The sequence below is a fragment of the Porites lutea genome, chromosome 1, assembly GCF_958299795.1.
Source record: "Porites lutea chromosome 1, jaPorLute2.1, whole genome shotgun sequence".
NCBI lineage: Eukaryota > Metazoa > Cnidaria > Anthozoa > Scleractinia > Poritidae > Porites > Porites lutea.
In genome coordinates, this window is record NC_133201.1 from 58,121,542 (window position 1) to 58,149,056 (window position 27,515).

General features: G+C 39.4%; 1 protein-coding gene and 1 pseudogene across 1 annotated transcript; one reads left to right on the plus strand and one right to left on the minus strand.

Annotated features, from left to right (window-relative positions):
- Positions 1-1,422: 1,422 nt before the first annotated feature.
- LOC140940425 (uncharacterized) lies at positions 1,423-2,338 on the minus strand. Its single transcript, XM_073389399.1, has one exon. It carries the CDS (start codon positions 2,236-2,238, stop codon positions 1,423-1,425), a length of 816 nt encoding a protein of 271 aa, XP_073245500.1. The 5' UTR covers positions 2,239-2,338.
- A 2,038-nt stretch (positions 2,339-4,376) lies between these two features.
- Positions 4,377-27,515, plus strand: LOC140932832 (mycocerosic acid synthase-like polyketide synthase; annotated as a pseudogene).

A 27,515-nucleotide genomic window follows, 5' to 3' on the forward strand; every position in this document is an offset into this window, starting at 1 on the left:
TAAATCAAATTAATTCAAGATGGCCGCCGTATCGGTAAAAAGGTCTATTAACACAAGCGGCTATCTCTCAAAAACTTGACAAAGAAAGCCTCGCTCCTCTACCACCCTTAAATCCTGCTTTCCTGATCTCCCCCCCCCCCCCCCACCACCACCACCACCCTTAAATCCTGCGTAATATTTTTTTTTTTTTAATTTTTAAAATTTTTAAAATTTTTAAATTTTTAAAATTTTTAATTTTTAAAACTAAACTAGTGAGCAGCACTCTGCGAACTGTTGCTGTAAAACTTGTTTATTCTCCTACGCGTTTCGTCTAACTAACGTAGACTTCTTCAGGGAGTTTTACAATCAAATACTAAACGCCTGTATTTAAGCCATAATATGACTAAAAATAATGATGGTCGCAAACATTGAAGGTTTGGCCGGATTTACGAAAAGGAACAGGCGCAGCTGTGAAATTTTTTAGCTAAAATCGTGGCCCAAAGTATTCTTACGCCTTGCGTAAAAAATTTCACAGCTGCGCCTGTTCCTTTACGTACTTGTACGTACTTGAAATGTTGAGTTGTTGAGCAGCATTGAATAGTTCAGTTAATATTCAGTTAAGTGATTTGTTGTGTCACGCCTGAGATAAAGCCGAAAAGATCTGAGTCCTCGTCGAGAGTTCCACATTACGACCTCCCAGAATTCAAGTTGGCTGCTAAATGATGCATTCTTCATTAATACCGCAAGGTCATTAATGTTAAAGGCCTGAGCTGTGTGATAGTTCTGAACGAAACATGGACTGTCCAGTCCCGGCGACGGGATTCGGACCTTTCACCGAAAAAAAAATCGACGTGATTTTTTTAATTTTTGAACCCTAACATATTGTTCAAGCCTTTCTCATTAATTAATTTACATTAGAGGAAATGTTTAATCTAGATCTTTGAGAATCACTTGCTGTCTTCCTTTCTCTTATTTTAGCAGTGGCTTTATGTGAAGAAGTAATAATATCATTTATGACGTAAATTGACCCAATTTTCAAATCACGCATAAAACGATATTACTTACCAGGATTATATATTATTGCTTTAAAGAAGCTGTGTCACGAAAATTCAGCCAAATTAGGAAATTACAAAATACCCATTAAATTAAGAGAAACATAAAAATAACCGCTTAAAACTTTAAAGGAAGGTTAAAATAACATAACAGAAACAACAGATGCCAGGAATGGGCAAAACTGAAAAAGATTGAAAGGGACTGAACTTAGGGTTTTTGAAAACTGTTCACCCTAACAGTTTTTCAAAGTTGATCCCTGCTGCTTGCAACTTCAAAAACAATGCTCAGGAGACATGATTATTTGTTTGTCATGGATCTCTGATTCTGATTTCAATGACAGGCCTGCACGACTCACTGCGTTATGTTGTGGTCATTGTTATGAACGCTGCCTTATATTTTTGCCCTAACGAGTATGTCTTTAAGAGATTGTCCTCTCTTGTAGGATATAATTGGCGGATCTTTAAATATGTTTTTCAGCAAAGGCTGATTTTGTATTAAGTTCCAGTTTTGCATCAATATATTTTTAAGGTTACGCACCGATGGGTGGTATGTTGTGACAAAAGGCAAGATTTCTTTGCGAGTTTTTTTCTTTTGTTGTAGAGCCGACTGTCTTTTTGCGAAGTTGACTTCTGATAACGTTGTCTGTATCATCTCGTGGGGGTATCCGCGCGTTATGAGGCGCGATTTAAAATTCGAGATACTTTCATCGAACGTTGTTTCAGAAGAGTTTGTTCTCAGTAGTCTGAGTGCTTCGCCTTTAATAAAATCTCTTTTCACACCCACTGGATGGCTCGAGGTAAAATGTGTATACTGAAAGGTTTCAGTAGGCTTGTAATGCGTACGGATGTCAAGGATCGATTCATTTCTGAAACGTTCTCCTTTAAAAATGATTGTGTCGAGAAAGGTTGTCTCGTTATCTGAAATTTCAGCCGTAAATTTAATTGTAGGATGGAAGTTGTTAGCTTGTTCAATGAACAGGTTAATTTCCTTTTTGTCACTCTCCCATAGTGAGAAAATGTCATCAATAAAACGTTTCCATTCTATTGGTTTTGTTTTGCTTTGACTTATCATTTTTGTCTCAATATCGGCCATAAAAATGTTTGCAAATGCAACGGCCATTTTAGTACCCATGGCAGTGCCATGGGTCTGAAGATAATTGTTTCCAATAAATTGGAATGAATTTTCCTGAAGGATAAGTTTAAGCATTTCTTTGAGGTAGTGTGACGGTATAGGAGGGTTATTGTTGTGGAATGCCTGGTATGCTCTGCGTACTGTTGTGATCCCCTCTTCCTGTGGTATATTTGTGTACAAGCTTGTTACATCCATTGATACTAAGATAGTATCTTGAGAGACCCCGAAATTATCGGTCATCCGACCGGATTTGGTTTGTGGATCTTAGTAAGGGTGTAAAATATCGGTATTCTTGGCGGATCTCGCGTTTGAGAAAACCATTTCTTTGTCATGTCATCAATAAAGTTATTTTGATGCAATTGTGCGACAAGTAATAATATCATTTATGACGTAAATTGACCCAATTTTCAAATCACGCATAAAACGATATTACTTACCAGGATTATATATTATTGCTTTAAAGGAGCTGTGTCACGAAGTTCAGCCAAATTAGGAAATTACAAAATACCCATTAAATTAAGAGAAACATAAAAATAACCGCTTAAAACTTTAAAGGAAGGTTAAAATAACATAACAGAAACAACAGATGCCAGGAATGGGCAAAACTGAAAAAGATTGAAAGGGACTGAACTTAGGGTTTTTGAAAACTGTTCACCCTAACAGTTTTTCAAAGTTGATCCCTGCTGCTTGCAACTTCAAAAACAATGCTCAGGAGACATGATTATTTGTTTGTCATGGATCTCTGATTTTGTCATTTTCATGTAATTTCTTTGCTTACTTTAAGGTCCATAGCGATTGAGGGCGAGTAATTCGCAAAATTAAGGAAATTAACTGGACTGCCGTGACACAGCCCCTTTAATTGATGCGATTAAAACTATAAAAAAGATTCTATAAAAAGAAGTTAATGATTCAAACCTGGCTTTCAGTTATATTTCTATTAGTACAATATTCTCACACCTCAGCTATCTTCTCGTCGCGAACTAGACGGAACAAATAGATAGCACTAAGCGTGAAAAGAGATGGGTGCGGTGAAGCGGGTCATGACATTTGGCGTGTTCTTCGACTGGAGCTTAAAATTATGTACAAGATATACAAAATGACTAGTATTCAAATGAGCGAAATAAGTATTCGAAATTTCGTTTATCCTTGATTTGGGTTTCTCCCATCTCATTGATTTATTTTAAAAACAATCTGGCTTTTTCTACAAACGAAGGAGGACTGGGTAGCGAAATTAGAAAATTAAGGGACGTGCAATTTTGCGCAAACATCGAAATGTTTGTTTCTGGGCATTGCGGAAACTTTTTTGTTATGGTCCAATCTTTTATGTTTTAAAGTAACTACTCTTCGGCTATTTTCCATCCTACCGGGATGTTACTTTCACGATGCATTAGAGTAGCTGAAAACTAATTTTCATACAAATTTTCGCTTCAAAAGGGTTCTTGGTTTTGTGATAGAGTACGCTTGAATTTCTAAGCTTTTGGGTGACGCGGCATTTACATGACGGCCAAGAGAGCTGTCATGTAAATTTAAAAAATGACTTATTTCAGGAAATTTTGCTATTTAAACAGTTCATGTATTAGAAAAAGTATTACTTTAATGTTTATGAGTTTGTCGAAGAATGAATTCACGCTTTTGTAGCAAAACTCGGTAACAGACGTTTCTGTTGGTTTTCGTCCGCCATGTTGGAGCTCATCCAGGTGAGCACCAGCATGCTGGCGTCTCCATACAAATCTCTATAAGTTTTTTCTTCATTTCTTCGGATATCTCGTATACGAAATATTCCTCTGAGCTGAATCTTGGCGAGGGTCTTTGTATATGTACCTCCTTTCATTTCCCAGATTCTAGACTTTATCTATTGAACGGTTTTGATTTTTATTTTGATCTATTTTGAATGGCGTGACCCTGAAACTAGCAATACCACTCACTTGCTGTCTTCCAAATTGTTTCCCTTCTCTTAATTTAGCAGTGGCTTTATGGGGAGAAGTAATAATATCATTTACGACGTAAATTGACCGAATTTTCAAATCACGCATAAAACGGTAATACTTACCGTCAATATATAGTGATGAAAAGTGTTCCGCATTTGTAACAATTTTGTCTTTCCCTCAACGCTGTGACGCATTGGCCCTCAAAGCGTCACTGGTTGTTGTACATAAGATAGCCAAGAACAGCTTCGGTGATCACTCTCAAGAAGTGGAGCTAAGCTGATCACTATGATTGCAAGTGACAGCCTAGAAAGTTGTGAAAGTTGCTCTTCACCAAGGTTTGTTGTTATTCTTCATCATAACTCCTAACACTTTTAATTTTATTTCTCTTATTCTGATCGTTCTTTGAAATAATAGACATTCTATGAATCAGTACAATATTGATGCGATCTACAAAAGTGATATCTTTTTTAGCGCCGTCTTGCAACCGTGTTTTAAGTTTCTTGAGAAATAACGCTGAGAAGGAACTGCTGATTAACACAAAAAAACTTTATCAAAACTAGGCTATTTCTGAATGAAAGAATGAAGACGTGGCAGTTGGGAAATAATACTACAGACTATTTCTGTCGCCACTATAATAATTCTATGAAACGGAATGTCACGAAGACTATTTAAAGAAAGCCGTTAGAATAATAATTATTATTTGGCGAGTCAAATAAGAAATCGGAAAAGATTAATCATAAGTTGAAGCTATGCCGGTAGCCTAGAATCTGTTGACAAAAAGCACCGAAAGCCGAACCATGAACAGCGTCAGAAAGACAATCAGAGCACCGCACAAAATTTTTTGACATTATGACTCAGATTAGTTGTTTTATGGTTTGCTTGATTAAATGTTTCTTAGTTGTTCGTTTTTGGGACGGCCTGGTATATCCAGTATCATCGAACTGCTTCCGTTCGCCTGCGTAAACGCCTTTATACTACATAGCGAATTCTATGCAGGAGCTAGATATCTTGAAAAACCCTCGTTTATGCTGACTTCGTGTATGTTTGCACAGTTTAATGTAACTCTTTTTTTTTTCAAGTATGAAAAATGGCCTGCTTAGTGTGCCGTCTGTGCATGACTTAAAGGAGTTTTTCTTTTTTGGCGCGGGTGATAGCTTGATTTTTTAATTCGTTAGTGTTCTTTAATTTTTATCCCTTAAGCCTCACGTAAATAAATTCAAATAAATTCAAATTCAAAAAAAAAAATTGGAAGATCAGAGAAGCACCTTGCAGCTTCAACAAGACTCCATAGGATTAGTTTGAAAAACAATAACGAAGAAAGAAAAGAAAGTTTTAAAAAGGTGCTAAGCCACTGGGATTTCACAAAACGCATGTAAGAAAAATCTGCATTGGGAACCTGATTTCAAAGAATGTTAGAGCGTTCTATTCTGTAATCCCACTCATTTATCTCAAGTAGGTGTTTTAGAAGTAAACAGTGTTAAGTGTAGTGAGCAGTTTGTTGACAAAATTCGGAATCGTCAGTAACTCTAACGTGTAGATAGTATTGGCTTTAGTACAAACACTTCATATCTTAATACAAAAGATCTGTTTCTGAATGATGCTACTCTGAGCTTAGCAAACAGAGAGAAGTGACTAAAAAGAAAAGTGGCTTAGACATTAATTTTTCTATTTGATTCAATTTTCTATTTTCTGACCGTTGGTTGTTTTTGCTGAATTGTTCGATATGGTCCACGCTAGTGAGTCTCATCACTCACAAAAGCCCACCATCTGCTTGGGAATTTAATACATTAAGTTGCTTTATGCCGAGTGGGGAAAAAGAGTAGTAAACCTGACAAAAAAAATGTTCAGGCTTTTGACTGAATGCAGGCATTCAGTAACTGAAGGTCAGTGTTCTGTTGCCGTTCATATGTTTTTCATTTCACTTTTTTTTTTCATTTTATTTGTTTCTCCAAACCTTAGCAGATAATAATACAGAATTAGATATAAGGTGAAAAAGTAAGTACAATACAAAATTACAGCACTTAATTAAATTAAATCACATTGTATATAGGAAGAAGAGGAGAGGGGCACGTCTGGACAATAATATCGTGCCCCTTTAAGTTACGTATAACAAAAAACTTGTAGTTTTTAATTAAAAAAAAAAAGTAAAGGAAAAAATTATGAAATAGCTAAGTAAATTATTTAAGAGATGATGTTTCATTAGTATTGAGCAAGGTACCACCAAGATTGCTCTTCGAAGGCTGTAAATGTTGATGAATTCTTCGAAAAGGCAAAAACTGGGAAAAATTCGTGCACAGAAACATTCGCGAATTCACAATGTTTCTATGCAATTACTGTTCAGCTGACTCGTCAGTTTCTTTCTTCCAACACAAAACACCAGGAAAAAAAAACAACGTAAAAAATAAAGCAGAGGTGAACTTAAGAGCCCTTGAAAAAAGTATAATATCGGACGAAGAAAAAGGAAATTATACAGATACGTGCAAATATAAAGTTACTTCACTGGAGTATAGGTTACGACGAGCACACAAGTATTGGTCACACGGTAATTATGGAGCTGCAAACTGTAATAAAAGAATTGAAAACTATAAATGATAGATCCGGTCGATAGTGAGCCAGCCATTGGACATGTTGTGGGCACTTCAATTCAAAATGTCGTATTTCTTTAAAAAAAAAAAAAGGCTTAATATATAAGGAAGTGCAAACATTATTCTTAAAACAGTCAGTTAAAAATTGACTACTTTTGCGCCTCATTATATTTTCTCCTGGAGGAAGTTTTAAATTACCAGCTATTGCCGATGATTTTCAATATATTTTACCAGACTTTTTCGGGTGTCTCACCAACCAAGACCAAGTCATTCGCAGAATGAAAAAAAGGCATGGCCAAGGGCGAATATAGGGTTGATCTTAAAAGGTTAGCCCTATCTTCAGCTTTCTTGTAAGTTAAATAGAAATATGAATTAAATGGAAAAACCGAGAATAGGACACATAAGACAGCGAAGTTGGTTCTCGAGTCGTCATCATCATCCACGTCGTGATGTTTTGGTAGAACGGAGTCACCATTTGCGGTCTAAGAGTATACATGTGCAATCAAAGCGCTGGTGAAGCAAAATTAAAAATTAAACGTTAATTGCACTGAGTATACAGTAGTGGTTCACAAGTACTGAGCAATGCGGAAGTTATTCTGCAGTGTGAGTGTGACAGTGTGACAGTTTGCACACCATTCTCGCAAGAAGTAGACTACTTTTCTGGGGTGGGGAGGGGGGACACGTCAGCAGACCATCCACCTATCTACCTTATAACATCAATTGATAAAGCCACATTTATATACGTGTAAAAATGAGACCCTGTGCGCAGTTCCTTTGAATACGCATGTGTTTGTCACGTTTTCATTTAGGCAGACAATAAAGATGGTTGGCTCGCTCAAGTTATAGCTAGCCATATATGACAGCATAACTTGTCCAGAATGTCACACAAGCTGTTAAGAATAGTTTAGACACAAAGATATGTGTAAAGGGTTAGTACCACCTATCACAAACGCCCCTTAAACGCCCTTAAGCCCCTTAAACGGAGGTTTCCAAAAAGGCAAAAGTGTTGACGAGCCCTAGGCCTGCAAGTGGAGATAGATCTACAATCCCGGACAAAACTACTTGAGAAAGTTTTCCCCATCATGTCCACTTTCCTACGCAACAAAACTATAGCTAAAACGACGCCTTTGCGGAAAGAAAACCCCTTCCCCCAATTCAATGTTGCTTCCCACAAACGCCCAGGGATCAGGCTTTCTTTTGAATACACAACAACATTGCTTTCAGGGGAAGGGGGAGAGGTACAACTACCTACCAACCGGTACAGCTACGATGTTTAGAAAAATACTGTCCAAGTATACAATTTTCTCAACAGTTTTGTCCAAGATTGTGTACAAGGTGAATTCGCGTTTTCTCGCAAGAATATTTGCAAGGACAAAAAAAAACATGCTAATAAAAAGTACTTTACAGAAGCTGTTTTGGGCAGAAAGTTTCACGCCAGACCATCTTCTCATAGAAAAGCACGACCTCATATACGTTTTTTGCAGCACCCTCTTTACAACAGTCAGATTTCGCAACAGCCGTACAACGGGTGCTAATTGTTACATATTTTCCTGTAGTTCAAAAATGGAAGGCTCGGAAAATGTGAAAAGTAATTTATCTTTTTCAAAAAAGTCTGAACAAGACTTGTATGACGGTTCTCTTCGACGAAAAGGAGTTCGTAGTGTTTATTTAGGGACATAATAGTCAATCCGATATGGAACCGTTTCCCGTCACGTGGAATTAAATTGCTTCTCAGAGCTTATAATTGGTTAAACTATGAGTGTTGCAGAAACTTTGTTTGTTAAAAGTCTGTTAACTTTTTATGATAATTCCATCGATAGAATAATATTACGATTAACAAAGCATTGAAACGGTTAACACCATTTCGTTTTCAATAGAGAATGACCTTCTGATTCTTATTAAACTTCCTTGTTAATCGTTGTTAACCGTTGCTAATCTTCGCAGCCGCTCAAAAATGTCCTGTTAATCGTTCCGACTTGCAGATATTGTGAAGAGAAAAAGATTAGAAGTCACCTATGGCAACTTTTATCATGCCTTGGTTTACAAACTATCAATTTAGGTCATAATTTTTCCAGTTATTTGTAACCCGAAGACAAAACGTGCACTTTTACAGGTCACGCGATAATACATCTTGTCACGTTATCGCCCGTGACATTTCTAGATTTCATAGTGTGTTTCTCTGGACTGGATATCGCTACAAATTCAAAAGTAAGCATGCAAATGTAAAAAGTAAAAATGCAGCTTTTGTAAATATTTAATTATAATCCTCTCTCCATTTGATGCTTTTATTCATTACAAGTGCTTGCCCATTGACTATTTCGGCGATGGGAAAATTGTTCAAAGTTGTTGGGTCACGCGCTCTGAAAATTCAGCAAAAGTTGCATGTGTTATTTGGTCATAGAATCGTAGTGGGTGAAATTCCCGTTTTCTGGTTAATCTGATTGACGGAAACGTCCTTTTCGTCCTCGAAAAGGGCAATGTATACCCGCTACTCTTCACTCAAAGCGCGCGTAAAAACCATGCAAACGTTCTTGACTGACCACTCAAATCAAGTAAGACATACCAATTGATTTTCTTGTCATAAACGCCTCTGTTTTCACTCATTTTGCATTTATTATCTACTTTTCTTTGAAATGTACTACATTTATAAAGAACAGGCTTATTTGGCTGCGTTAAAGGCTGCAAATTTGTCTTTCCCAGTCAAATACATAGATCGGGTAAAAGATGACCAGCACCGTTCCAGGAGAACAATTAGGGAATGGCTAAGTATTTAAATTCCTTGCTAGTTTGGTCATACCACACAGCCTCTGTGCCAGTACCCTGCGAGAAGAGGCCCTTCGATCTTCCTAGATAAGTCGGGAAGAGGAAGGGACTTATCTAGGAAGATCGAAGGGCCTCTGCTCGAAGGGTACTGTGCCAGAAGTTGCCTACTTTTTTCATCTTTCTCTCTCTTTATTTTTTATGAAAAACTGTTCGGGACTCTCTGATACTGCATTTTGTCCACATTGGGCCAAACGTTTTAACAAAAAGAATCGTTTCCGTCATATTTGAAGAGGTAATCACATGATTTCGAGTGCAATTTGGGATAAATCACCACAAACACTTTTTTCAAAGACTTAACAAACTGCACGAGCTCGAAGGACGAGTGCAATTTGTGGTCTTTGAAAACTTTACGAGTGCTTATTTATCCCAAATTGCACGATAAAAATCACGTGATTACTTGTGAATAAATAAATATACATGCAAAAATTGGACGTGCTTTCAACCTCTTTAACGTGTCACCGCTTGTCTCCGCTCCCTGTTTCCACCCACTAAAGACAACCCCGACCAAGATTGGTAAAAATTTTGACAGGTGAATACTGATGGATAAAAACGCAGCAGTTAGAAATTTTTGTACCGAAAACTGAAGCCTTTTTTTTCATTTTACGTTTTTAACGTTTCGTGTTTTTCCACTGCCGCCAAGGAAAGAAATACAACTGCTATCAAGATTCCTTTGTTGTGTTTTGTATATTTGGGTTTTGGTTGAGGAAAGTGTCGCAACAGGGTTTTCATCGCTGGCTGTTTTTCTTAGAAGTTCACCTAGGCTTTTACAGAAGAGAAACGAAGAAGACTAAAGCGTTTCTAACCTCACTTACTAGCTTTCAGGAGTTGCATCTCAGGGGAGTTTGTGTTATTGCACTTTCTTGTCTCGTTTAACGGCGGGGTATGTTCATATAGTATTTCCCTTCCAAACGCGAAGCCGGATAGAATACAAACTAACAGAAAACAAGGTTTTAAAATGAAAAGACTCCGCACAATCACACTACTTTCTCCATTCAATGAAAAGTGCTTTTGTTTGAAGACATTTTTTAAGTTATGATTGTCAGTTAAGAATTCTGCATTTTGCTATATGGCATCTGTTTCTTCTGGTTTATTTTTTGGAGTGTGGGTCGAAATGCCCCGTGAATGAAGCTAAAATCAGATTGCTTTATGGTTACATGGCCTGTGATTTAAGTCTGTTTGCACATTCTGCATACTCATACACCGAAAAAAAAATACATTAAAGAGTTGTGGAGTGGTTTTCGATCTAAGCCAGCACGATATTTGATGTTATTCGACCGCATCTTCCATCTGTGCATGCCTACGCTGATGACACCCAGCTGTATCTTTCATTTTGTGCCAATACTATTGACGATCAGACCTCTGCCCTTGCTGTAATGGAACACTGCGTAAGCGACATTAGGTCTTGGATTCATTTCGATAAACTTAAGCTTAACAATAAAAAACTGAATCCTTACTCATTGGCACACGTCAACAGTTAGCTAAAGTGTGTATTTACTCGATTACGATTGAATCTGTATGAGTTTCTTCGGCTGGCGAAGCCACAGAACTTAGTGTGTGGCTTGATTCAAAGCGTACAATGGATCTACTGACATTAGCAAGACGTGGCAGCATTTTTCTATCTTTACAATATTCGCCACATAAAAAAATTCCTATCTAAAGAAAACAATGAGACACTTATTCCCGCGTTCATCACTAGCAGGCTTGATTACTGCAACAGTTTACTCTATGTTTTGCCTAACAGTCTTATCTTAGAGCTCCAGCGAATTCAAAACTCATGTGCTCTCTTGGTTTATTCAGCGCCTAAATTCTGTCACGTCACGCCAATATTACGGGATTTGCACTGGGTACCTGTGAGGCAACGCGTTGATTTAAGGACGATTTTAATTACTTTTAAGATTTTAAATAATACGGCCCATTCTTATCTTTCTTCTCTTATTTGTGTTGCGACACCTTCACCTTACTGTCTGCGCAGTTCTTGTGATGGAATCTTACTTCGCTTTCCACCGATGAAGTCATCAAAGACCCTTAGGAATCGCTGCCCAAAAGTTGAGGAGCAGCCTACCACGTGACATACGGACGACCATGAAGCCATTAAAGTAGCTATGTCAGGAAATTCAGCCAAATTAGGAAATTACAAAGTGCCCGTTAAATAAAGAGAAACATAAAAATAACGGCTTAAAACTTTAAAGGAAGGTTAAAATAACATAACAGAAACAACAGATGCCATGGATGGGCAAAACTGAAGAAGAATGAAACGGATTGAAATTAGGATTTTTGAAAACTATTCAGCCTAACAGTTTTTCAAAGTTGATCCCGGCTGCTTGTAACTTCAAAAGTAATGCTCAGGAAACATATTTGTTTGTCTCGGATCTCTGATTTTGTCATTTACATGTAATTTCTTTGCTTACTTTAAGTTCTGTAGCGATTGAGGGCTAGTAATTGGCAAAAGTAAACAAAATGAACTGGACTATCGTGAAACAAACCCCTTTAACTTTTAAAACGAAACTGAAAACATTCATATTTTCCCAAGTTTTTCATGATTAGGTTCTTAATTTTACCTTTTATGTACTTATATTTTGAATTATTTTAACTATTTTCAGAACTTCTGTGATGCGCGTTCAGGACTGGGTTCTTAATTTTTACTTGTGTGTACTTAAATTTTTAGAATTAATTGTTATTGTTTTTAGAACTTCTATGAAGCGCAATCGAGCATGTTTACAGAAATTGCACTATATGTGTCAATTATTATTATCATTATTATTGTTATTATTATTATTATTATTATTATTATTATTACTCCTTTTCGATTTCAGGTCTTTTGAGCTCTACGAGACATCTAATGAAAATCGCCTTGGGCCAAGAACTATCTTTCGTGGTCGAAGGGATGTCTCGTATCACATACTCACAGCCTACGAGAAAGCGTTTGAGAAATTTGGTTTCTTTCTAGCCAGACAAAGGCCCTTAATTATCTTCTTCGTTTCACTTGTCGTTTGTGTTGCTAGCTTGTTGGGTTTTATTCGGATAAGTGTTGAACAGCTATCCAGTAAACAACTGGCTGTAACCAATAGCCAATCAAGGATAGACTTAGAGTATGCAGCACAATTCTTTCCACTCCTTGATTCACGTCAGGAGCAGATCATAGTGACGCCTAAACTTACTGGAAATATTTTAGAAGAGAAATGTTTAGAGGAAGCTAAGCTTGTGCACCAGACGGTGTTGAACAACAGTGATTTCCAACGTTTGTGCTTCAGAGGGCCTCCGTCAAACGCCAGCACCAAAACACAAGACAAAGGAAACTGCATCGTCAGTAGTCCATTGGAGTTAGCTGGTTCTAACTTCGACAATTTAAGAAACCTTCCTTCTATTCTGGTTCGTGAGTGGAATAATCCTAGGACAATACTTTCAGATGGCCAGTCATTGAAACTCTCTCACATGCAGATACTTAGTAATTTTAAAGTCAATGATGGATCAGATCCGCCAACTTCCCAGGCTGAAGCTCTTCGAATTACCTATTTCATTAAAAAGCCAACAACTGAGAAGGAGGACCAGAAAGTAAAAAACTTTGAAGCCACCTTTGAGAGCCAAGTCTCATCATTAAGAGATGGAATGAAATACGCATCGTTCTTTTACAAGAGTGGAAGAGCAACCGATGATGCTTTGCAACAAATGTTGAAAGTAGATATACTGGCTCTTTCTTTTTCAATATTAATAGTTTTATCTCTTTCACTCGCTGTCATTTACATTGTTTTCAGCAACTTGTGCTGTTTAACAACTGCTTTATTCATTTCCTCAACTGTCTTGGTACCCTATATATGTACAGCAGGCATTGTTTCCATGGCCGGCCTTTCTTTACTCCCGACCACCATTTTCATTCCATTTCTTCTGTTGGGAAAATCAACATCAGACATTGCTCTCTTCTTGGGAGAGTGGAGACGACAGAACATTGTACATTCGCTTGATTATAGAGTCACCAGCTGCATTGCAAGAGTGGGAACAGTCCAACTCTTCTCGGCGTTTTGTGCAACCATTCTCCTGGGAATTGCAATCAAATCTTCCTTTGAGGTTACATCCGAATTCTTTTTGGTGACAGTAATAGCTTTTGCTCTTGCTTCGATTGCGTCTTTCTTAATAGCTCCCACTTTAACACTTTCACTCGAAAGGCAGTTAAAAACCTTAAACACATTTTGCATGAGTCCCAGAACGAAAATTAGCAGCTTCTTGCAAGGAAAGAGAGAGCGAGTACATAATGTCATTTGGTACGTTACTAAGAACCTTCCTCGTCCGCTTACTTCATTTGGTGGTAAAGTCATCTCTTTCATTCTCCTTGTCTGCTTCATCAGTATCTGTATCTCCTCTGCTCTGCAAACAAGTCAAAGAACTTTTTCTACAGAAAATCTCTATCAAGAAAATGATAATTTCATCAAGTTTAATGAAGCGCAAAAGAAGTTTTTTGGAAATCAAACAGATGTAAGTATCGTGTTTTCCCGGAGGACTGATTACTCGCAGAAGGCTATTCAAGAAGAAATGCTTCAAATCTGTGGAACTCTTGGAAAAGCTTCTTACAGTCAAGAGAAAACGGTGTGTTGGCTGGCTGCCTTGTTAAACAATAAAAGCAAGAGCTGCACAAATTTAAAATTTCGCACTTGCCTCCACAAATTTCTCAATCAATCTCAAAATCTACCTTTTCGACGAGATGTGTTGGTTGACGAGAAAGATGGCAATTTTTCTATTTCCGCATCTCGGTATCATGTAAAGATGGTAGTACAGAAAACCGTAAATGAAAACAAAGGCAACCTAGAGAAACTAAGGGAGGACTTAAAAGTCTCCTTGAAGCCTAAACCAGTGTCGCAGACATTGTTCAAGGTTGAAGACCTTTCATCACTGGAAAGAGAAACTGTCCTCTTTCTTATCATTGCTACAGCTGTGGCCTTTGGGACCTGTTTTCTATCCAGTTCAAGCCTAAGGATCAGCATCTTTTTGGCGCTTACATTTGATTTACTCCTATTGGAGGCAGCAGCTATTATGGAAATTTGGTCAATTCAGTTCAATCACCTCGCCTTCATTCCCTTATATTTGACAGTTGTCTTAGCACACAACTTTAGCGTTCAAATAGCTCATTCATTTATTTATTCAGACAAACAAATCGTAAGAGAACGCATGAATAAGGCGTTGGAATCGGTTGGTTTGCCTGTGTTTGTGGCAGCCTTTCTCGAGATCTCAGGTTCCGTTTCGTTGGGGCTTATTTACCCAAGCCTGAAGGACATCTTCTTTCGACTTATTCCTGTCGTGTTTGCTCTGGGACTGATCCATGCTCTGGTAATCTTGCCACCAACACTCACATTATTTTTCGAGTTGATGGACAGCTTTGACTTTCAAAATATGCTACCCAACCGAACGAACCAGAAAAGGAGGAAAATGTCTATTCAAATTCGATATGGTGGTGCGCCACAGGCGACATCTAGGCGCCCTCCAATATCCATTGTCGGTATCAGCTGCAGATTTCCTGGAGCAAATAGTAAAGAGATGTTTTGGAATTTACTTGTGCAGGGAAAGAGTTCAATTCGAGACTTCCCCCAAAATAGACAAGAGCAATGTGAAACGCTTTTCAGACTTTACCATCAGAAGCGCTTTGTCACTGGACGTCACTGTGCTGTCAGGGGCTCTTATTTGGAGGATATTCAATATTTTGACAACACATTCTTCGGCATATCCAAACAAGAGGCTCGTGCAATGGACCCCCAACAACGTATTCTCTTAGAGGTGGTGTATGAGGCCATTGAAGACGCCGGAATGCGGCTTGAAGATCTTCAGAGATGTAAGACAGGGGTCTTTCTGGGTGTGATGAACCTAGACTATGGTACTTTGATAACAGATTCATCAAATTACAACAATATCGACCAATTTTCCTCGACAGGTATAACAGCATCCATACTAGCAAACAGAGTATCATTTTGCCTCAACCTCACAGGTCCAAGTTTTGCGGTTGATACTGCATGCTCGTCTTCCTTGACAGCACTCAAACTTGCTTGTGATAACCTTCATAATGGCGATTGTGGCATAGCAATAGTTTGTGCACCTAATATTGTCCTAAGCCATGCAATGCAGATTGTTACTGGCATGGCTGGTCTGCTAGCGCCTGATGGGCGCTGCAAGAGTTTTGATGCCTCTGGCGACGGTTATGGAAGGGGAGAAGGCTTTGCAGCAATTGTTCTTGAGCTCTCTGATGCGGCTTTGAATGATAAGGATGATGAATATTGTTCAATAATTGCCTGCGGTATGAACAATGATGGTCAAAATGCGGTACCCATGACAGCGCCAAGTTCTAAGACGCAGGCTGAACTATGCAAAATGGTTCTTGAACAATCAGGTTTGAATCCGGAGGAAGTGAGTTACTTTGAGGCCCATGGCACAGGTACCGCGATTGGTGACGTTATAGAAGTCACTTCAATAGCCGATGTCTATACAAGAGGAACCACACGACAGCTAAAAATAGGATCTGTCAAGTCAAACCTAAATCATACAGAATCTACCTCAGGCCTGGCTGGGATCATAAAAGTCGCGTTAATGATAAAAAACAAGAAATTAGTTCCAACTGTTAATGTGCGTGTACTAAATCCAAAATTAAAGTTACAGCAAAAAGGAATTGTCGTGCAACAAACAAGCGAACCTTGGAACACAGAAGCAGGAAAACCACTAACAGGTGCCGTAAACTCCTTCGGTTACGGTGGATCAAACGTACACGTTATCCTTCGGGAAGCGACACAAAAGGCGACCGTCGATGATGATCTTGAAATAAGACGACGCCTATGTCATATCCTCACCTTTTCTGCACGTTCTCAAGAAGCTCTCAAGCGAATGGCACGACTCTACTCTCAGTGGATCGAAGACGAAGCAAAAGATAATGCGACATTTGTGGAGAACTTGTGCTACTCACTGAACGAACGTCGCAGTCAGTTTCCCCATCGCTTAGCTCTTGCTTTCGAAGCTATACCCGAGGCTTCCAAGATTTTGACAGAGTACGCCAACGACTCAGTAGGAATGGAGAAAGTTGTTGCTTACGGAGAGGTGAACGCAGTTAACCCAAAACTTGTCTTCTTATTTGGAGGGCAAGGTTCCCAGTGGTATGCTATGGGAAGACAGCTAATTGAAATGGAACCTGTCTTCAAAGATGCTTTTTTAACTGTCCACAATTTGATAAAAGATCTGTGGAAATCAATGTCACTTTTAGATGAGCTCATGGCATCAGAGGAGAAATCAAGGATCGCAGAAAATTCTATTGCTCAGCCGGCTACGTTTGCAATACAGTATGCAACTGCAAAACTTCTGATGTCTTGGAGAATCTATCCCTCCGCTGTACTTGGTCATAGTCTTGGAGAGATTGCTGCAGCATGCATTGCTGGGATCATAACCCTAAAGGAAGCAGTACACCTGGTGTTAGCTCGCTCCTCTCTACAAGATCAGTGTCCTAGTAATGGTAGCATGGCAGCCTTAGGTATGTCCGAAGAAAGAGCAAGAGCACTATTAGATGAGTTGAAGCTAACTCCTACCCTTTGCATTGCCGCAATCAACGATGCAGATAGCGTGACAGTGTCTGGTGATGTTGAATCAGTTGAAGCTTTGGGTCAACACATTGCAATACACGAAAAAGACACTTTCTGGCGTGTTCTTGGAACAAAGCGTGCATTCCACAGCTCACACATGGAATTCATTAAAAGGCCATTTCAAGCAGCAATGAAGCGTATTTCGTTACATCCCAAGCTGTCCAAGATTCCAATGTATTCTACAGTTGAAGGAGGAGTCCTTTGTGGTCAAGAGTTTAACAACGAGTACTGGTGGCGTAACATCCGCTGTCCAGTTCAGTTTTACTCAGCAATGAAACACCTTCTCAAAGATGGTTACAAACAGGTCATTGAAATTAGCACCCAGCCTATCTTAGCACATTATGTTAAAAAGATTGCTATGCAAGAAAACTTTCAAGACCAAGCAAAGCCAATTGTTATGGAGACCCTTCCTCGTAAGAGAGTCGCTGTCAACAAGCAATGCAAGTCTTTTCTTCTAAACACAGTATGCAAACTGTACACACTTGGTTTTCCTATAGATTGGACTTGTGTGCAGACAATTCCTTCGGCAAAGTTTGTTCGCTCGTTGACCTATCCATGGATTAAGAACACCTTTTGGTACAGAGAACGCCCACCCCAAAACATAATTCAACCAGTTGATGCCAAATCCTGGGAAGAAAAGAAAAGTCATCCATTTTTGGAAAAGGTGAAGCAAACCAGTCTTTACTCAGGCCTACACTGCTGGGAAACGGAAATTGACCTCCATCGCTTCCCTGATCTCAAAGATCACGCTCTTATCCAAGGAACAACCGTCATGCCAGGTGCTACGTATCTTGAAATGGCCTTTGCGATGGCGATGGATCAATTCGTGCACGTGGCTGGCCTGGAACTATCTGAGGTGAAGCTCTCAAGCCTCCTCACCCTACCAGAAACACAGGTAACTCCAATGTGTTCTTAATGCCTTTTGTGCAATAGAATGATCGTGCATTTAAAGGATATTTACGAACGTACCTGAGCAAAAAATACGCGTTCACAAATCCTGAATTTCCTAAATTGAAAACATTCACTCTATATTTTTTTCTTTTGCAGGTTCGATCGTTACGTCTGCGTCTCCAGAAGACTGAAAGGATTAACGAGGCTGAGTACCACATAACAAGTGTACAGGATGACCATTCCGAGATCATTCTAAGCAGTGGAAAAATTTGTCTGGATCTTCTTCAAACACAGAAGAAGGGTGATCACAAAGGTACTATTAATAAATTCGTTTAATTTTCCTTACACTAAGTAAATGCTGTAAATGTTCCATGAACGCTCGCAAAGAGCCAAAGAGTGCCACACTTGCTTATAGCAGTAAGAATAAACCTATATTGTAATTCGTTCGTGTCAAAATATTTTTCAGTGGATTATTATTCAAACTGCTATTAGTCTTCCATTATTGTAAATTACATGTTATTCTCCTAAGTCTGTTTTTCTTCAAACAGCCAACATATCAAGCATAACAGTAACTGGTATTACGCATTAACAAGATGGGAACCCTTTAGTTTGTTTTTTTTTTCTTTTCTTAGCATCTACCGCGGCTGGTCCAGCAATAAGTGAGTTTCTAAAAAACATGGAACGAATGCCGAATGAACAGTTCCGAGGAGTAACAGAGAAGTTTGGATTTAACTATGGCCCTACCTTTTCCATCATTAAAGAGATATGGAAAGGCGACAACGAGGGGCTATGCCTTATAGACATCGCGGAGGCACACACCATCCAAGAAGAAACTGGTCGTTATGTTGTTCATCCGTCTATTTTAGATGCTTGTCTTCAATCCTGCTTTGTTCCTCTGGGAAATTCTTCGATTGATGATAAGTCAATTGTGCCAGTTGGTTTCAAACGTGTTGCACTGAATGACTTACCATTAACGAGCCAGTTATTTTGCCACGTGACTGCCAATATTTCCGAGTTTGGGCGATTTGATGTGACGCTTATGAATCCAAGTGGCTACGTTTTGCTCACTATGACTGATTTCCGAGTTGCAGAGTTAACAAGCTCACCGCGTCAACTTCCTTTAGCTGATCTTGCCTACGACGTCCAGTGGAGGGAAGCTGAGTTAACAAGGCAGGGAGAAAGAACCCCCCCTTTGACCTTCATAGTACTTAAAGACTCCTCTGATTTGTCGAATTATTTGATCTCATCACTTCAAGCTCGGGAAGTCAATGTCATCGCCGTAAATCCTCCAGATGGTCTCTGTTTTGACTCTGAAGTCCAAGACACAATAAAAATTGCCTTTGCTGAGTTTTCTGCGATCAATTCCTCTTCTTTGAGGGTTATCAATCTCTGGCCTGTGGATACATCACTTCTACCAGAACATTTTGATGTCATTGAACAATCTCAACAACTCGCCTTCAGCAGCTCTGTCTTCCTACTGCAGCTGTTAATAGAGAAGGAGCTCATGGATTCTAGGCTGTTTCTCGTCACCGAGTTAACACAGCTTTTGGATGTCTGTGGCAACTCTCGTAAGGGTAAATTCATTCCATGGGGTTCTACAGTCTGGGGACTAAGACGAACAGCGAACCTTGAAGAATTCAATCTCAGGGTTACCACCGTCGACCTGAGTAACAAAGAAGATAAACGGGAAATTAACTCCTTAGTTGATGAAGTTTTAGGTGAGAGCGTGGAGGACGAGGTGGCCTTTCGAGATAGAAGACGATTTATAAATCGTCTTGTCAGGTCGGAATTACAACAGGACACCTCAAAAAGAGTAAAAAGAAAAGAGGGGAAGAAAGATGGACTTCTATATCTTTCAACAGTTCCTTCGTCAAAATCGCATTGCCTTCGCGAGAAATGTTTTCCAAAGGCAACGCAGTCTGAAGTCATTGTAAAAGTTTGCTATTGTTGGACGCCCTCAGAATCACTCTTTGATGTGTCTAAACCAAATGGATGTGTCTTTGTGAGTGGAAAAGTCTCTGATCTCCCTATAAATGGCGAGAGTACTTTGCAAATTGGAGACAATGTGTGTGGAGTCATTCCCTCTGGCCGTGTTGCACGTTTTATTCCAATACACGTCAGTAGTGTGTTTTTGAAACCTCCCAACCTGACAATGGAACAAGCCACTTACCTTCCAGCATGCCTGGCGCTGGCATTTCACGCTCTACAAAAAGCAGCGGCTGGCGCCGAAAAACAGAAACTTCTTATAAATGAAGCCAATCGTGGTCCCGGACCAGCAGCAGTATTTCTGGGAAAAACACTGGGTCACACAGTGTACTGCACAATCCCAGACACTTGCAGTTCATCCACGAAAAGGCTTCTTACTGATTTGGGTGCAGAGAGTGTAAAGCGACAGAGTTCCCCAGCCTACAATGATGATTCAATCGACCAGTTTGACGCCGTTCTGTTCTTAAATCCACCGGGTCCAAATGCCCTTCTTAGGAGTGGCCTTAGTCTGAGAAGGGGAGGAAAAGTAGTTATCTTGAGTACTGAGTTTGAAGGAGATGTCATCTTTCCTGCGAACAAGAATTTCAGGTATGAGAGAGAAAATATACTAGACGTTTTACGATCGCCGACAGCATTCGAGGAGCTAACCATGAAAAGTATACAACTTCTGGGAAAAAACGGAGTCTCACAACAGCTTTTCGAAACGCCGGTTGAGTGTGTAGACTTCGTAGTATCAATCAAAGCTGCCAACGAGTCCACTGACAAACCCTCATCTCTTAAAGATATTGAACCACAGTCCTTGGACATTTCTTTTCTCATACAATCACTTGGAACATTTGAAGAAGGGGATCACCTTCAGGGCATCCCAGTGCTACCCCAAGGCTTAGATGGGTGTGGTTTGAAAGAAAACAAATCCTATCTGGTGGCAGGAGGAGTGAGAGGATTTGGATTTGAAGTCGCCAGATGGATGGCAGAAAACGGTGCAAAGTCTATCGTACTTCTCGGCCGCTCCATGCCCTCCGATTCCAAAATTCAAGAGGTGCGTCAGATTGAAAGGAGCACCAGTACAACGATCCATATAATTCAGGTAGGTAGATTTCTCGCAACCTCACTAAGTCATCAAACCTTTTTACTCACGAAAAACAACATTTTAGAAAAATATTTCAGAATATGTCCACAATTCATAAGAATTTTACATACTTTGACTTTAGAATGTTAAAATTGCAAATTAACGTTTGCTTTAAAGTAGGACTTCTTTTAGTCTCAGAAACATTAACGATACTTTTTCACACATAAATAATAACGTTTCGCCATGAGTGCATGTAAGACATTTTCTTAATAAACAATCGTAAAGAGTGAAATTCTACCCCTCCACAACGGCGACGTTTTGCGTTTCGGTGGATGTTCTTGTTTTAACGGCCACCTTCCGTCAGCGGCAGCTTATCTATTTCCCCAAAGTGGCTGAGCTGGAAGTTCTAGTGCTTGCCTTCAGTAATCAACTCATTTTATATTTTTCTCTTCCGATGGCTTTTCCAGGTAGACGTATCCAGCCAAACACAAATGTTGGCTTTGAAAGAGCGCCTTCAGTCCCTTCCAGATGTCGCAGGCATTGTACACACTGCTATGGTTCTTAGAGACGAATATATCAAAGACCTGACATTTCAGCGTTTCAATGAAGTTATGGGCCCAAAAATCAAAGGTAAAACGGCAAACCAACCTAACTTCTCAGATCCTTCCAGGCTTATTGTTTTCAGCAGTTGTCGACGCCAGTGTTTTAGACGTCGGTATGAGCTAACAGGTTTGAAAACAGTTTTAAAGAAAATAGAAACAGTGTTCTCTATAAGAAACTTCGGCTGATAGTAACGAAAACGAATTTTTTTAATTCCATTTTTAGGCTCCATGTTGCTACACCAAATGAGCTTAGAGATGGATCTGGATTTCTTCGTGATGTTTTCGTCCATGGCGTCAATCGTGGGTAACATGGGACAATCTTCATACTCGGCTTGCAATGCTTTCCAAGATTCTCTCGCTCAGTACCGGAGACATGTGCTTGGTCTTCCCGGACTTGCAATAAACTGGGGACCAATCAGTGGGGCTGGTGTAATGGAAAGAGAAACTGGAATCGCAAAACTGATGACCCTAGCAGGATTGGGTTTTGTAGATGCAAAAGAGGGTGGGTTGAAACTTACTTTAAGCGTATACGATAGACGAAAATACTATGAGCGTTTTAAATAGTACAGCATTAATTGATGTCTTCTTACTAGGGCAAAACGTCACTGGGAAATGGCCTGACTGATTGGTGTAGGGTTGCGGCTAACTGTTATAAGAAGACATAGTTTGGAAAAAGATTATACACATGTAAAACTGTACGTGAAGGCAGACTTAAAGAAAAAGATACGATACCAGTGTTAAGAGGGTTGCTGGGCATCACTTTTCAAAAAATACGACAAAAGTAATTTACATAAATGTAATAAATTGCAGCCTTACTTAATGAATGATTTGTGTTCAAAGGTGTTAAGCACATGGTGAAAGTGTTAACTGAAGACCCTGGTCGCTGTCAAATCTCAATGTTTGATGCAGACTGGCCTCAATTCTTGAAGAGCAATACGGGGCTGAAGAAAACTCCGCGACTGTTCATTTTAAATCAACAGTAAATGATCCCGACAACCAAACAAACTCAACGGAGTCTCTGGCCCAAAAAATTGTTTTAGAGAAAGATGGAGAAAAGAGGGCAGAGCTCATAAACGAATACATTACTGCGACAATGAGTGAATGGACTGGAAATCCCTCGCCATCAGAGACTGATCTCAACACAAGCTTGTATAGCTATGGAGTAGACTCCACCGCGGCCTTGACGCTAAAGATGCAGCTTGAAATGAATCTGCAAGTTTCCTTTGAGGTACGAAATAATTCCTTGATTATCACGTTGGTTATTAGTTATGACATGTAGGTGAATATCGTCACAAGTCGGTCAGGTGCATAGCTGTTTACACAGAGCTGTAAAGTTGTAATGAGATGTGGTGGGTCGGTCTAAAGGTAAAACAAAAGTTCCCTTATTTACCCTCGGTAGTGTTTATAGCACTAATGCTAGTAAGGTCAAGCAAATGCCTCAAACAAATTATGTATATCAAACATAATAGGGTTAACAATCCCAGGTGGCTAGAGCCAAACCAGATGGCTATTTACAAGCTTGGTCGAGTTAGCTGTCAGGGCGGGACTTGAACTCAGGGCCTCTGCACTACACAAGTCCGGTGCTCTAAAAGCGCGCCCACGCTGCCTCTAGGTCCAAACCAACATTGCTTGGGACCTACTGTCAAGGAGTTTTTCCCTGTACAAAAAGTTCATAAAAGAGGCCTTCTGTTTCAGGTCTTCTACTTCATGCAGCCAGACACAACTCCCCTTAAACTGGGAAGAGACATAACTGCCAAGATGACTGAACGAAGTCAGGGAAATCCTCCAACCAGTGACCAGCCTCAAAATGATAACAGACAAGAGGCTGAGCAGGCGCAAGTACAGACAACAGATGACGTATCGCCTATAACTGAATCGTCTGAAATCAGAATACAGGTCGTACCGCTGTACACTCCAGAGGGCTCACCCATAAATTTTTTCTGTGTCCATCCGTCGCATCGTTACGCGATGAGTTTGGTGCCGATTGCGACAGGATTTCAAGGACAGGTAAATTCAGATACTAAAGCATATTTTGCAGAGATTTATGATGTCATAAGTATGTTAGCAGAGTGTTTATTTAATACGGCCACTTTTTCGTTCGTTTTTTTAGGACTTAGTTTCCTTCTACGCACTGGGTTACACAGACCCAGCAGCAGTAAGTGAGGACTGGGGTGGAGTGCGTGAACTTGCAGCACATTACGTTCAGTTAATAACCAAGGAACAGCGTCATGGCCCCTACTTTTTGGGTGGATATTCATACGGAGGACTACTCGCCTATGAAATGGCTTCCCTGATGACAGAACATAATCAGAGGGTGGAGTTTGTGGCAATGATTGATACATTTTCTTGGGTTCTGCAGTCACGGACAGTCAGCAGCAGATTACCTTCAATGCAGGAACATGAAAATTCGCAGCGTCGGCATGTCGAGGTTTGTCATTACCTTGGTCTAAAAGGGGAGTCTAGTGTTAAGAAGTTGTCTCACATTAAATTGTTCTTTGTTGCATTGACAGAATCTTACAATACTGACAAATCATGCGTTATGGCGTGTTTGGATATCTTTAGAAAAACAAAAACACTTTGCTTGAGAGGTTATTTCACACAAAAGACACTGTTAAATTTTCACCTCTCTTTTCATCGTTTGATATGTGGTATGAAGCACTGTCTCCTCATTTTTAGTATGGTCTTCTGTTTGATATATGCATGACTTCTGACCAGAAAAATAGTGAAGTAATGTTTTTGTTGGATATATAGCGTGACAACAAATTCTAACGGCCAATTGTTATCTTCTAGCTCCAATTTGAAAATTATCTGAGAAAGCTGGCAATAGACTCACTGAAGATGACATCCGATGAATACCACAAGATGAGAGAGGAGAACACTAAAGAATGGATCGTTGACGAGCTAGAAAAACGGGGGCTTGAAAGGGGTTTAGCGATCCACAATTTGAGAACACTGAGAGAGTCTCTCCTGAAGGATCAAATGGTTGCCAGTAGGACACATCTAGAGTGGCAGCCCGCAAAGGTATGGGCTTCGTCTCCGTTTATTAATGTTCAGGTTTAGAATTGTTTTAAACAGAGGTCACGTACCAAGATCAAAAATCAACCTATCTGTCACGAGTTTACTATTGGAGAGTTTTGCGAACTGTTACTAAAAATAATATTAATTTTAAATATTTTCTTGTTTTTTGAATGCTTGGACGACAAACATCGTTAGCTATCATTTATAACAAAATTTAAGTTAAATGAGTTCCAAAGATTTGCCACGCCCATATAATTTTTGTGAAAACAAAGAACTTTTCAAGATTCCATGCCTTTTATGAAAGCATTTTTTTATCTCCTGTTTGTCAATAGGTCCGTTACCGAGGTCCACTCGTGTTCCTCAGATGCCAAGATACCTGTTTCTCGCCCAGATCATCAGATAGCGTCGAAGAGATTTGGGGCCAGTTGGTTGATGGTGGGATAAATGTGCTCGTTTGTCCTGGAAATCATTATTGCATGAGTGAATCGCCTAACGCTTATGTTACTGGAAGTATCTTAGCAACTGCTCTAATATTCAAATACCGTTTGCTGTACCCAGAATTCCCCAGACCCACGAGAACGTTCAGTCAGAGACGAGCCGTAGAAAAGCTTTCCAGTGGAGTAGTTGTATTCCTCCACTCAAAGAAAGGTAGGTCTGGACTTCTACCCAAAAGGACCAACGTAAGGTAAATTAAAAGGTTGAGTTGTCCATTTGAAAGCCAAGGAGTTGACGCAGGTTGTTGCAAATTACTTTTTATTAATCTTTGCTTCAGCTGAAGATACGAGAATACTTTACAGTGTGTTTCACATGGCTGCGTGAAATCGATGTATACGCCAGAGCTTATTAATAAAACTTAATTTTACAAATTTACATAGTAAAAAAATAAAAATTTCAGCATTTTTGGATGCTTTGCTCTTATTTGCCTGCTACTCACGTTTTACTAAATTCAAAATGTGTTGTTCCTTGTGATTCTTTAACATAGACACCCTTCCTGTGTGGGCAGGGGCAACCATAGCTACCTTTGGAGCAAGGCTGGCGCGGTGGTGAGAGCACTTGCCTCCCACCAGTGTGACCCGGGTTCGAATCCCGGCATCGACGCTATATGTGGACTGAGTTTGTTGCTGGTTCCCTCCCTTGCTTCGAGAGGTTTTTCTTCGGGCACTCTGGTTTTCCCCTCTCCTTAAAAACCAACACTTTCTAATTCTAATTCGACCTGGAACGCACGGACACGTTTTAAAGAGTTTTTGAGGACTCCTAAGTGTTCAGTTGTAAACAAAAATAGTTTACATTTACATTTACATTTACCATCAGGCCCAAGACCATTGCTTTTTTGTCCGCCGCTTTTCGATTATTTCATTAAGAAGGTTTCATTAAGTATGCTGTATTTCACTTTCCAACTCCTTTCATTCAAATATAGGACATAAAAAGCCTCATTTTGGAGAACTATATTTCAAGGAGGACGTTCACAAACTTGAATTAACTTCACAAGCCGATGAAGGAGAGACACATGAAACGGAAAAAACAAAAAAGATCATTGACTTGAAAGGTATGAACATTATACCCTTATGGTTACAGTAAAACTCCACGACTAAGAACCTGGACTTTAAGAACCTGTTACTAGTGTAAAATTTGCCAGTTAAGCCCCCTCTATAATAAGAACGAGTTTAGCCTAAATTTGAAACAGGTTCTTTTTTTCTAAAATCTGTGAAAAAATTCTGTATACTTTGGTAAATAAGATAAGTCAACATTCAGAATCCTTTTTCAAGACATGGGTGTCTTATCACTCCAACTGCAATGCAATGGTATGCACGTTTTATAATGAGGAATAAGCTGAACCACTAAATACTCTTATCTACATTGTATTTTTTTCTTTAGAAAATTTAGAAGCTAAATAGGCTAAACTTATGTGCTAACTACCATTTATATAAGAACCTGTTTCGACTAACTTGGAAAAATCCAGGTTCTTAGTCGCAGGGTTTTACTGTACTTTATTTGTAAGGACATTTTATTATGGCCTTTTAGTGCCTGGGATAAGGAAAACAAGTCCACTGTTATTGAAAACGTTCAAAACGTAACACACCCAAGGCCCAAAGAAGTGAACCGCACCACCCCCCCCCCCCCCCCCAAAAAAAAATAATAATAATAATAACCTAAATATTTAATCTGGTGGAATAAAACACTTTCTAAAATTTGTTTGTTCTGTCTTAGTTTACTTCGTGCGTAATCAATCAAGGTCAAACAAGAATAGCTTTACAGGTTGTGTAATTGGTTCAATACAAATTGCCGTTATAACTCCTCGTAAGCAGACTTTAAGCTTATGCTTGCGGTCAACTCTTTACAAAGAAAGATCCTTTTTCTTTCTTACAACAGATCTCTGTATGGTCCAACCAGGAATGTTAGTCGCCAATGCGAGGAGGTATGCCGGCCGAAAGCGAAGAGTTGGAGCATATCACAGTGGAAACCTGAGGCAAATCGCTTCTCTTATTACAAGGAGACGTGTCTACAATTTGGAATTTACTGATTATTCGGATTTAAAATCATTCTACAACATGATCGAGGCTGTTTTTGCAGTCCAGTTGTTATCCCGTTAGATATCAAGGAAACTTGAAGTTTAAACAATCCTTTTAGCTCGAGGGCCCAAGGAAACATGCGCTGAGAAGAGCAAAACTATTATATAAGGGTTCATGAACAGTAGATTGAGAGTTTAAGCAAAGAAAGGATTAGAAACGCTGTCGCAAAGTTCTTGCCTGCCACTTAAGGAAAGGGTTCACACTCAGAAGCTCTTCCCCAAAGATTTTGCCTGCCATTTCATATTCATACAGTTCTCAACAAATATTGTTTGAATTGAT